General features: G+C 34.2%; 1 protein-coding gene across 2 annotated transcripts; it reads left to right on the top strand.

The window, feature by feature from the left end:
- Positions 1 to 236: 236 nt before the first annotated feature.
- Positions 237 to 11,956, top strand: fank1 (fibronectin type III and ankyrin repeat domains 1). 2 transcript variants are annotated; one of them, XM_015346782.2, is made up of 12 exons: positions 237 to 322; positions 1,187 to 1,401; positions 4,523 to 4,700; positions 5,232 to 5,356; positions 6,051 to 6,132; positions 7,262 to 7,336; positions 8,481 to 8,546; positions 8,827 to 8,992; positions 9,661 to 9,804; positions 10,645 to 10,722; positions 11,116 to 11,160; positions 11,259 to 11,956. In XM_015346782.2, exons 2-12 carry the CDS (start codon positions 1,389 to 1,391, stop codon positions 11,295 to 11,297), a joined length of 1,011 nt encoding a protein of 336 aa, XP_015202268.1. In that variant the 5' UTR covers positions 237 to 322; positions 1,187 to 1,388; the 3' UTR covers positions 11,298 to 11,956. The 2 variants fall into 2 exon arrangements, with proteins under 2 accessions (XP_015202268.1, XP_015202267.2); XM_015346781.2 differs by having other exon boundaries at positions 239 to 322; positions 1,265 to 1,401.
- Positions 11,957 to 12,289: the final 333 nt, after the last annotated feature.

Below are 12,289 nucleotides of genomic sequence, written 5' to 3'. Positions count from 1 at the left end.
GGCAGAGCTCTTCAAACCTGCTCGGGTGCTTTTATTAATAAATTAATGCGAGGAACAAACTGCGAACTTGCCGAAGACTGGTGAAATTGCTGCCAGGGTTCCGCACGGAGAACGTCATGAGGAGAAAGGGCAGGACTCCACGATTCCGCAACAGTGCCTCTCCACCAGGTACAAGCGAGAGACACAAAATATCGGATTCACTGCAGATGATACAAAGGTTTCATTCTTGGTGCAGGTGACCGAATGGCGTTTAAAGAAAATAATCCAGCGCTGATATCTGATAACACTAAGAGGGAACGCCCAGCAATTCCAGCTAAAACAGGTGAGCAAAATCTAACAAAAAAATTACGATGTCCTCGAATCACCCTGAACTCCAACGGTAGAACGGTTGTTTCAAAAATTACTTTTGGAGCGCTTTAGGTTATTTTTGCAAAGGGTCTTTGTAACCCTATCCCCGGCTGAACTGTTGCGCCGCGGTGTCACACGTGTCCGATCACTGAATGCAGCCCGGAGAGGCGAGAGGCTATTGTGACTCTGAATGTGATCATGTGGCCCCTTAATCCCTGGAGCAGAAGGGATGAAAAGGCGCAGTGAAAGACGTAAAGACGTAGAAGAATAGCAGTGAGCTACAATTTGCGTAATGAGAGTTTTCTTGAATGTATACGTTTTAAAAAAGTTTTTTTTTCTCTAAAGGCTGTTCCCTTTTATTTGCAAATGTCTTCAAAGCGAAAAGCTGCCGAAACTTTCATTTTAATGGTTTAAATATATTTTTAAAAGATCAATATTCAAATCTTATCCCGCACAGCTGACAGTTAAAATAACAACACTTTGAAAAGTTCAGAATGCAGCAAGCCACCACACGTACTGTCAATCCATATCCTGACTGAATATTTTAGTAAGGCTGGTGATTTCATGAATTGCGTTCTTATTGTAAATTGTGTCTAGTTGGGTACCAATTAGCAACGCTGTGCGGATCACGCGATTCACTCTTCATCAACTTTGAGTTAAAGAATGAACAAACATGAATTACAGGCACCTATTCATACTAGCGATTAAGGCCCCAGATAGAACGAGGACCAGTAAACGCAATGGTAGCAGGACCGAGAACCAATATTCTAGAGAGACCCCTGACATGAATATTTTGTCCTTTTCTCCCGGGCACGGTAATGTTGCGCTGTACATCAAGAGCGGCGCCCACACTAGCGAAAGTGCCCTGCAGGTTGTTCCCATGGCAACCGCTAACCGGCGTCCACATTGTCAACAGCATCGGAGCTGCGCGGACTGGGGTCAAGAGCTGAGAAGGAACATCAACAAACCTACTGGTTTGTTGTTCTGCGCGCTGTTCAGACTGCTTTTCTCTGGAAAGTTTCAGAAACCTTATCTTACCGATGGCAACTTCAGGTAATGCAAACTCTTTAATAACCCAATCTGATTCACTCTCGGTTTTTCTTAGCACCGAGACGAGACAAATGGTTTAATACCGATGTGGTTTTAAACTCTTAATAACAGATTTAAATTCTCAAGCTCGGGGTGTAAGCAGCCATACATATATTCACCGGGCACAAATGGCATATGCTTCCTCCATTCAAACTAGTGGTTTTATTTTCTTGAAAATGTCAAGAACAGCTGTTATTCTTGAATAATGTTAGGACTGCGTGTAACGACGAGGCAAGTTGCTAGCACATGTGAATTTAGTCTGTTATAATTACGTACAATTAAAATGTACAACTTTAATTATTGATACAACTGTTGAGTTTGAGTTTTATTGTAAAAGTAGGATGATTTGTAATAGTTTTTGAACACTTGTAGTGTTTGCCTGTCTTCTTATCTGTCTTTTATTTTTGTTTTTGTTGAGGTATTTTCTCAACCTTTAATATAATCTAGAAGCTGGTCACACTTGAACCGAGTCCTCTCAAAGTATTCTCTTTTTATTCTTGAACAAAAAAAAACCTGAGAGGACCTGATTCAAGCATTAACAATTCTCAAAAGCATTGACAAAATCAACCCAAAGGACTTCTTCAGAGTGAAACATAAATCCGATGAGACAAGTGAGAGTGAATTTAAAACTAAGAACAGGAGGCATCTCTTTACACAAAGGGCTGTAGAGGTTTGGAACAAGTTACCAGTCATATTGCCAAAGCCAATACCTTTGCTTCTTTAAAGAAATACTTGGATGAAATCTCTCGATCAATTATCTTATAGCAAAATGAACTGGTTGGGCTGAATGGCTTTTAATTGTTTCTAATGTTTCATTTGTTCTTGTACAAATTATCCAACTATAATCAAACTTCCTTTTTCATATACGGACATATAGAGCCATTTTTCTCTGGGATGGTCAACATGCAAGCTAATATTGATCCTTGTAGTATTTGCTGTGTTTCAGAAGCAATAGGCAAATATTATTGTATGATAGATATTAATAATGCCTGTCAGGTAACATCATTCTGTAATGCATTCTGACATTTGCATAATCACTGACCTAAAAATGTGTGAAGCATAGTTAACATCCTACAAACAAAGCACCAGAGAAGCATGCATAGAGAAGATGCCCTTACTATTTGTATGGCCAGTACTTGAAATGCTAGGTGTTACATTACCATAGGCCTGCATTACATAGGCCTGCCTATCTGACCTAGTTTATTGAACAGTAAAAGTATTTTGTTGTCTACCTGACTGATTGTATGATTAGTGGCATTTTTTCTATGGTAAATTGCTAGAAAATGACTACTTAAACAAAAAGCTAGTTGAACAAAAAAGACAACTTTTTACATAGATGAATGTTTGCTGAATGGAAACCTGCCATTTACTGCAAATCATCACATTACATGAAAAGGGTTTTTTACAAAATGGCTATTTTGCATAAACAGTACCTAGCTGAAAAATATGTACCTTTACTGTATTGCAATTGCCTTCTACAAATGATTTTAATAGGAATTATTTCCTGAGGCATCTTTGGATGCTAACGTTTGCCAAATTATTATTTCTTTCATGCTTCAAAAGATGTGGGGAACTGATGGTTAATGTAACTAGGTCATTTTGTTTGCTATGTGGGAGTGAAGAAGCTAAGCAAATTTCTGTTTGACAGCTTCCTATCTATATGGTACTAAAAAAAAATTCAAATTAAACTGTAGTTTTCCAGTGAAATAATGTATCAATTTATTGCTCCATAATAGTACAACTACTGGTTTTGCTATAATAATACATTTTGTTTTAGATAGCAGAATATTATTTAGTCTTTGTACAGTATATACTGTATACTCCAAAAAAAGTAAATGTAAGGCACTTGACTTTTTTTCCTCCTTCATTTGTTTGCATCCATTTTCTACTCTGCCTTTAGTTACCTTGTTTAGACCACAAGAATAAAGAAAATTACTAGAAAGAAAAATGTAAAACATTTTATAAACTATGAATAAGTGCTTTCACGCTCAAGAGACCCATAAATTACTTGAAAAAAAAACCAACAAAAACAGCACAGCGTATTCTCAGAAATATTTTTCTTTGAGGTAGGAGAAGTTTCCCAAGTGAGTGGTTTATATTAATTTGCATTTACTAATGCTTTTCTTTTAATTTCCCGACTATCCTAACGTTGAATAATATTTATGTTTTACTGACCTCTTGTGGTAGCCAGCCAGAGTAATAACAGCATAAACAAGTTCTAATAGACTTTCTCAGTTTCTGATGATACACATTTTACAGTTTCTCACCAAATTGAATTGAATTAACCTTTATTGCCCCTAAGGGAATTTGTCTTTAACATAAAGAGCTCATAAACACGTAACAATAATACATATTACAACAGTACTATACCGTATTAGAAAACAATTTAACAGCATTACTCAATCAAAACTCTTCCAGTACCATATAATTAAAAAAAACAACAAACAATTAGTTTGTAAAGTCTAAAAACACCCAGAATAATAAGAATCCTACCTGCAAACAATTTTTTTGATTGTTCAACAATTGAATGATTTTAGGTATAAAGGAAGTAAATACTCTCTTAGTCTTTATACACCGGATCTGGTGCTTCCTCCAAGAGAGTACGAGAGTGTATTTTACAAAGAGTGGATAAAAGGGGTTATTTTAGATTTTATGTGCATGATTAATAATATTTTGCTCTTTTAGACATGTTATTGAGTCCCGATCACTTTGTTAAAAAAATAGTATGGTTAATTAATAAATTTAATAGTATGGTTTAAAATAGTATGGTTAATTAATACATTTAATAGTATGGTTAAAAATAGTATGGTTAATTAATAAATTTAATATTTATTCATTAACCATACTGTTTTTAACCGTACTATTTTTGCACTGTTCCAAGAATTACCTTGCACTGTTTTTGTCCTGTTATATTTTCTCTGTTTGCCGAATTTTGCACAGTTTTGATTACTTGATTACATGTTATTTATGTTATGTTATTACATGTTGCTGTTATTGCTATTGTGTTACTGTCTATTGTCTTATCTTCTAATGGAACCAATACTGCTACCTTGGTTTGTAGACAAAACTTAAATATTTTTTAAAGGCTTTCAAAGACTTTCCAAGCTGGACCCTCCTGTCATCGGTAAAGTGAATCATCACAGCATTGAACTGTACTGGGATGAGGCAGGAAAAGAGCCGAAAACTGGCCCTCCTGAGCAGTGGCTTCGGTTCTCCCTGGAGGAAGAGGATCCCAAGACCCACACATACGGCAACATTTACATGTGAGTATTTGTCCCACACTCACATATACTGTATCCAATATTTAAATGAAACAGTCTTCTTTGAAGACTTTAAAGGTTTATTTAATCCATTTCCAAATTATGTCACCATAGTTACAGTGATCCTTTAAATTTTAATGGAAGATTTTGTTACTAATAATAATGGAAAACCATTAATGCAATAAAAAAAATGAAATGTAATGATCAGTTTTTAATCTTTTGAAGCCATCTATCTTGGTCCTGTAGCATATTTCAAGACTTTAATCCATTCGTATTGAATACACATTAATAAGAAAGCAATACAAAGTAATATGTATCATATACTGTACAAAAATAATTTGTTCTTGTTGATAGCCTGCAGGTGTAATCAGTGGACATTTTCTCAGCCTTTCAAATCCCTTAGACCTGTACAGAAAAAAATGATTCATTCTTAAATTATGGAAAACAGCACTTTACATGCTTAAATACTTGTTTATAACATCTTCTTTCACAACTAAATATCTTTGATTTGCTTTTGAATGCCTTTGTTTTCAGTGGCTATGGTACAAAGCACACTGTTGAGGGGCTTGAGCCCAGTACTTCTTACAAGTTCAGACTTAAAGTAACCAGTCCAACGGGTGAATACACATACAGTCCAGTGGTGTCTGTTTCAACCACAAGTAAGTACAGCGAACTCATGATAAAGATAATAACCATATTGATATTAAAATTATGACAATAAAAATCTGTTATTAAATAATAAAATAACCGTTATTTCTCCCATTTATTAGAGAAATACCTACATGTTTGGGAACATTTATGTATTTGTTACAACAATGTTTGATTTAGGATACCCAAAGAATTTTACCTTACTTTATTTGTTATTAAAGTTAACTGCAATATCACAAGAAATGAATGTCAAAGACAAAATCTCTGTGATGATACGAGATACGCAATATAATTTAAAAAGCAAAATATTAAGACAGTGGTATGGCAAAAGGATGGGAAAATAATTCAGCCAGTGGGTGGCTTCCTCAGAACAAAAGCAATCTGTTTGCAACTGATAGTTTAAGTCAAGCATGTCCAATTAGGTATCCTGTTCAGTGTCTCCCTGGTTTCCAATGCTAAACTAGAATTAATTTCTTATACAATGTCTGCAACAGTAATGGAAAGAAAATGCATTACCAACTAACTGTTCAAAATTAAATTCCTAAATTTGGGTCACCAGTTACCAGTTACATTCTGGGCCGTAAGTTGTAACTGTTTTGGTTGCTTATTATATGTTGCTCACCTACTGTACCACATCCTCTGGATAACATACAGTACATGTGTGTGGAGAGTAGGTGGTGAGTTGTTTCTCTGTTCTACATTTAGGAGAACCACTGAGTGGTAAGCAATTGCATCATGCAGTGAACATGGATGATGAAGTGGAAGTGACCAAAGTCCTGCAGTCAGGGTGAGGAAAGGCTCTCAAGGCCTTTATCATTTATTTGTGGGTGATTTTCAAAACCTTTATTTTATATCTTGAACAATGTGACTAAAACTGACTTAGTACAGTTAGCTACTAGCAACCAAATGACATAAATGGGCCAAATGGCCTCATCTTGTCAGTAACCGTTTTTATTTTCTTATGTTACCTTCATAAGCAGTTATGCTATGACTCCTATTCAGTGTCTTCTTTCAGAGTTTTACCAAGGTCAACAATAGGTGTCCTATTCAGACTGCATGGGGAAAATCAAACAAATTATGCCCAGTCTGTGTTGTCAAACCTGCCACTGGGGTCTGTCAATCTGAGGTTTCTCAGGACCACAAATTACCTTTTTACCCAAACATTTTTTCATAAAAAAACATTTTTTTTCTTGTATAACAAAGCATAGAATATTTTACAGCTGTGTATTTACCCATGCAAATTAGCTTCTAAAAAACTATCATGAGTAAAGCAGATTTCCATTTAAATTCCCATGGAAATATGTCAGTCGAGTAAATCTAGTGCCAATCATTAATACAGTTCTCAATCAACATAAATTCAACATAAATTTGTTAAACAGATTAGTAGAAATTCCTACTGAAACATGCATTACTTTGCAGTAAAAATTCCCTAATGGTTGCTTTATTACAATGTTAATTAGCAGTGGCGTTTAAATCCCCTCCTAAGTGCTTTGTGTACTGCATGTGGCTCAAGAGGTTTATGCTTAGTTTTTTTGTAGCACTATTTCCTAAGATTATAACATATCAAAATAATTGTAAATCTTTTGTTGCATAAATAAAAAAAGTAATAGCTTGAAGGAAAAGTCGGTGATTTGGACAATGAACACTGACAAATTAATTGAATGAGTCTAACCCTGTGATGACTAATGAACTGAAACAATGCTATTGACAATAAAGCATAAAAACTATTTCCCTGGAGGAAATTGATTTTATCCAATAACAAAAGCAACTTTTTATCCTTATAAGCTGCTTGATGTATTATGGTACTTCCTCTACAGGAAGTTTTCATTATACTCCCTTTACATTGGTGGTCTTCGTGTTTTTTTGATTATATGATTTGAAACTGTGCAATTGTTTGTTTGTTTTATTTTTTTAAGAACTGTGATGGTGGATGTTCCTGATAAACTAGGATTTACTCCTCTCATGGTGGCTGCCCAAAAAGGCTTTTTCAGGTGCTATATTTATTGAATTTTGTGTAAATACAGTGTGTAACGATTCATAGTATTGTACACTGCATAAACATTACTGATATTCATAACATATTATACATATTAATAATAATAGCAACATATAACAATAAGTATTATTTTGTTATTAATAAATAATAGTAATACAAACTAATATGTAATGGTAGCAATTTGTGTTAAAATAAGTTTGGGATTATTTTATTCTTGATGATACCTAGGCAAATTAGGTATTTAGCAGTGTCAAGCAGCTTTGTAGTTTGTGCTGCTGCCTCACATGTCTGACCAGGTTAGATTCAATTTTGCAGTTTATCTGTATTTCTCCCACTTGGTTTAATCCAGGTTCTCCAGCTTCCTCCAAAACACATGCTGGCTAGGTCAATCTCTTGGGCTGTCTCTTAACTGTCTCAGTGTGTATGTGCACTCCAAAGGATCTGGTATCCTGTCCAAGGTGTAATCCTGTGCTTCTAGGATAGGCTTTGGGTTGCTGACAGCCATAGCAGGAATAAGCTTATATGGCTTCTAATAACTTGCCAAGGTTTAGTAGTTCTGTTTAGGAGGATAATATAATACTATCAGTAGGGGGAGCTGAAAGACCAAGCTTCTAGTGGTACAAGACTATTTTGTTGAGTGCTTTTGCTCGATTTTCTTTATTTTGGTTACTCTAGATCTCATATAGATATATTCTATTAATTATTTTTTTTTAATTTTATTACTATTCAAAATCATGATAGCTTGCATCTTCTGACAGAAAACTATATACAGTTGTTTTCATGAAACTGTATGTGCCAACTGCAGTAATTGATGATTGATTGATGTTTTGATGTTAAAACCATTCTTTATCTAAAGCTACAAAAGTCATCATTGAGAATGTGATGATTTGTGTTGTAATTACAATATTATTTTATTACTTTTCAAAATTATAACCTTTAATTTTTAATTAATTAAGAGACTGGTGATTTTTATATTTACTTTAAACAATATAATTAATCTTTAATACACAAATCACAAGATCTGATATGAGTGCTTTGAAATTTTTATATTTAACTAGAATTGTATGTCTTTTAAGTGTGATCTAAATTTAGAAAGTGCAGCTTCAGCTTGTGATGGATTCCTTTTTTTCTCTTTTAAGGCTAGTTCAGATTTTGGTGGAACATGGAGCAGATGTCAACTTGCAGAATGCAAGTGGAAAGAACAGGTTATTACATCAAGTATAATTTTTCAATAGCTCAGAATCTAATCCCTTCATCATTATCCTATCAATTAATTTCAAAGGGAGTTTGTTACAAATCTTGTGAATGTTTGCTGGCACAATGCAAATACTGAACCAGCATTTTATTATGCTAAAATGTATGCTACATTGCTTTATTACAAATTGAACACAATAATAAATGCAGCCTTGAAGCACGTGTAAAATTTACAGAAGGAAAATGGTCCCCTCCTGAGTCAATGTTTCTGTGCTCTGTTGGGTATTACAGTCTGATGCTGGCTTGTTTTGCTGGACACCTGGATGTTATTAAGTATCTAAGAAAATGCGGAGCTACTTGGGAAACCCATGACTTAGGGGGATGTACAGCAATGCACTGGGCTGCCGATGGAGGCCAGATGCCAGTTATCAGTTACATGATAAATGATGGCTGTAAGGTATGGAATTCATTAGTCAAACACTTATATCTTCCAGGAACCCAGACCTAGTGAAGTCTTGCCTGTGTAATTCATATGAATAGTATTAAATTCTCACAAGGAGGCAGGCAAAAACAGGTATCTTCTAATTATAATTTTCTGATGAAAAATTGTTTTTCGACATTTCTTGCAATATGCACTGGAAAAGTGTTATACAACAAGATTTGCAAAAATATGGCAAACTATGGAGAAATAATCAGTTTTTGCTGAAATAACATAGTAGTTTGGGAGGTAAGAATACCCCAATAAAGTGAATAAGCTGTGGGTATTGGCCATGCTCACTTTTTATAGCAACAGTAAATTGTTTACATTTAAAATATTATGATATCAAATATTATGATATCAAAACGGCAAAACACATACTGTATGTTAATATGTATGAAAGACAAATACATCAAACAATATTTATTTTTCTTATGAAAAATATTAAAAGCATTTAATTAGAAGTGTCAAATACATGCACAGACAAATACATGCACAGACAAGTCATTTGACCTTTGAATACACTTCTAATTGTTTCTTTTGAAATGACTTCAGTTGTTAATAATCACTTTCTCCCGTTGATTGTGACCTTAATCGATGTGTCTTGACATTGATCTCTGTTGATCTTCACCTTATGTTTGCCCTAGGTTGATGTTAAAGACAGTGGTTCTCTGTGGACACCACTGATGAGGGTCTCAGCAGTCACAGGGGATGCAGACGTTGCTTCTCTTTTAATTAGCGCTGGAGCTGATGTTAATGTGAAGGATAAGGATGGGAAGACTCCGTTAATGGTATAAATACCATTATAAACCTTTTCTGCATCATTGTTAATCTCAACCATTTATTTTACAACGTGTATGATGAAAAACAGGCCTGTGAGGGAATATGACTGGCTGGATATTTGTCTGATTCTGATAAAATTAAAATACAATTTCTTTTTGAAAGCTATAGGCTGTTTAATTAAGCTAAACATGTTAATTATAGTTTATATATATATACACACTTGTGGTGGACCCCCTCTCAGTTACGCACAAATTAATTTTAATTTTAAATATAATTCATTTTAATTCTTTGACAAACATTTTACCTTTTGTAAAAAAAAAGACATTTTACAGACTTGTTCATATTAAATCAATGTTCGATTAAAGATACTGTAAGTAATCTTGTAAGCATTCAATTCTAGAAGCCTGAAACTTACAGATATAACGTGCTGAGTAATCTCTTGAATTGTAATTCAAAATTCAACATAAAGTTTCTACCAATCTAAAATCTATTGAGAGAATGAGTTACCTGCCCACCTACAGACTTACAAACCACTGATCTGCCAATTGAATGACCGATAGACTGACCTATATACCAGCTAACCCAGGATCCCACCTGATAAGCAACTTTCTGATTTTCAACCTACTGTATGTACCCCTGTTTCAACATACTGTACTGACTGACCTTTGGAGATACCTATTGTTCACACTACAAACCTGACTAGCAAACTGATTGACCAGCATTCCGTTTGATTTACAGATATGTATCAAACTACCGTCACTTGACTTATTGGCTGGAAAGAAGGCCAAAAGTGAAAGGTGTGTTGGATTTGTGTAAGTAACAATATATTTAAATGTCTTACTTTCCAGGTTGCTGCCTTAAACAACCACGAGGATCTTGTCCAGTTACTGCTAGAGAAAGGAGCAGATTGCCAAATTAAGAATGAGGTAACAGTTGATCTGTTCTTTGTAGCTCATAATCTAGTCCACAGTGCAGTGAAACCAAAGTGTCCTTGGGATAAATGAGCAGTAAACTGTTCTACAAAATACCTTTGTATAGTCATCTAACTCTATCGTTTTATCGCATCTTAAGATACATTTATGTCTTGGTCTTGCTCTGTTGTTTTGAAATTAGTGAGGACCGAGAGAGATTTAAGACTATCTAAAAACTTTTACAGTTTACCACTTTTGTAAAACTATGCATTTTTTTTAGGATAATATATATACACATACTGTACGACAGAGTATTTATGCAAGATAAGCTTATTCTTTTTTGTGTAGATGTCTTTTCTGTTAATGGGAAGATTTGTATATTAAAGCAGTTTTTACATTTTTTTTTAGTTTGGAGCAGGTGTGATAGAAATGGCAAAAGCTTTTGGAAGACAGGTACATATTCTTATTTTTTTCAACAAATATAAAGCTAGTAATAAAAATATTATTCAGTAATGCTGGACTTTGTATTTCTTTTTCTTTTCTATTTGTAGAACATTGTGAACTTGTTAGAAGGAAAGAAGATCCATTAGAAGAAGGCAAAATGTATTGTTAAAGACTGGCAAATTCTTTGTATGAGGTTATTTACTGAGATTTGTCTCTACTCAAATGAACTTACTATAGCTGCAGTTAAAAATGTGAAATTGATGTCATTTTATTAAATTTTACTAAAATACATTCTTCTTTAACTTCTATTACACTACCCCCAGATAGACTTTCTTTAATGAAAGACTTAAATGTGAATCTGCTGTGAATTCAGAATCTAGGGAAAGGGTTTAAGATGAGGTGTAAAAGCAATTTCTTGAACTTCTAGTTTTCCAAATGTATTTTGCTACCTTACTACTACGGTTACTGCTTTTATTCATTTTGATTGTCAGAGGGTGGGAGAAAGGGAGTGTTACACTTTAATGTATTTTAACTGTGGTTGTCATTTTATTTAATCTTTGTATACAAAAACACAGTCCTATGTATATCAATCCTAACTGTGTCAGTTTTCATGTTGTCAGATGAGTGAAAACTATATTGCAGTTTTCATACTAATGTGGTAGACATTTGGTCCCTGGGGATTTTTAGCCTTTTGTGCTGTTTCCTTTTTTATTTGTACACTAAATGTACTGTTTATCTGGTGAAACCATTTCATATTCCTCAGATCTATATCAGTGTAAACAAAACAATAAAATGATAAATACTACAGTAGCATTGTAATTTCACTCCCCTGCTCCACAATACAGCTATCTGAGAACTACAGTCTACAGAGTGCATAACATTCACACCAAGATCAGTCTCCCTTAAATCTACTGATTTTACATGTGCTGATTGTGAAAAGAATGCACCAGCTCTAGTGTTTTTGATTAAAAGGAAATAATAAAGGATGTGGCAGTAAATCAGATATTGAAAGGAAACACTACACTATTTTTAAAATGAAACACTACAATGGCAATACATTTCTTAGGGTTAAAATGAATACTAACATTGTTAAGACTTTTTCCAACTGTCAGTGCTTGAAATGTATACAATAACTCAA

This window comes from Lepisosteus oculatus, chromosome 4 (assembly GCF_040954835.1).
Source record: "Lepisosteus oculatus isolate fLepOcu1 chromosome 4, fLepOcu1.hap2, whole genome shotgun sequence".
Lineage (NCBI taxonomy): Eukaryota > Metazoa > Chordata > Actinopteri > Semionotiformes > Lepisosteidae > Lepisosteus > Lepisosteus oculatus.
This window is presented reverse-complemented; position numbering and strand designations above follow the sequence as displayed.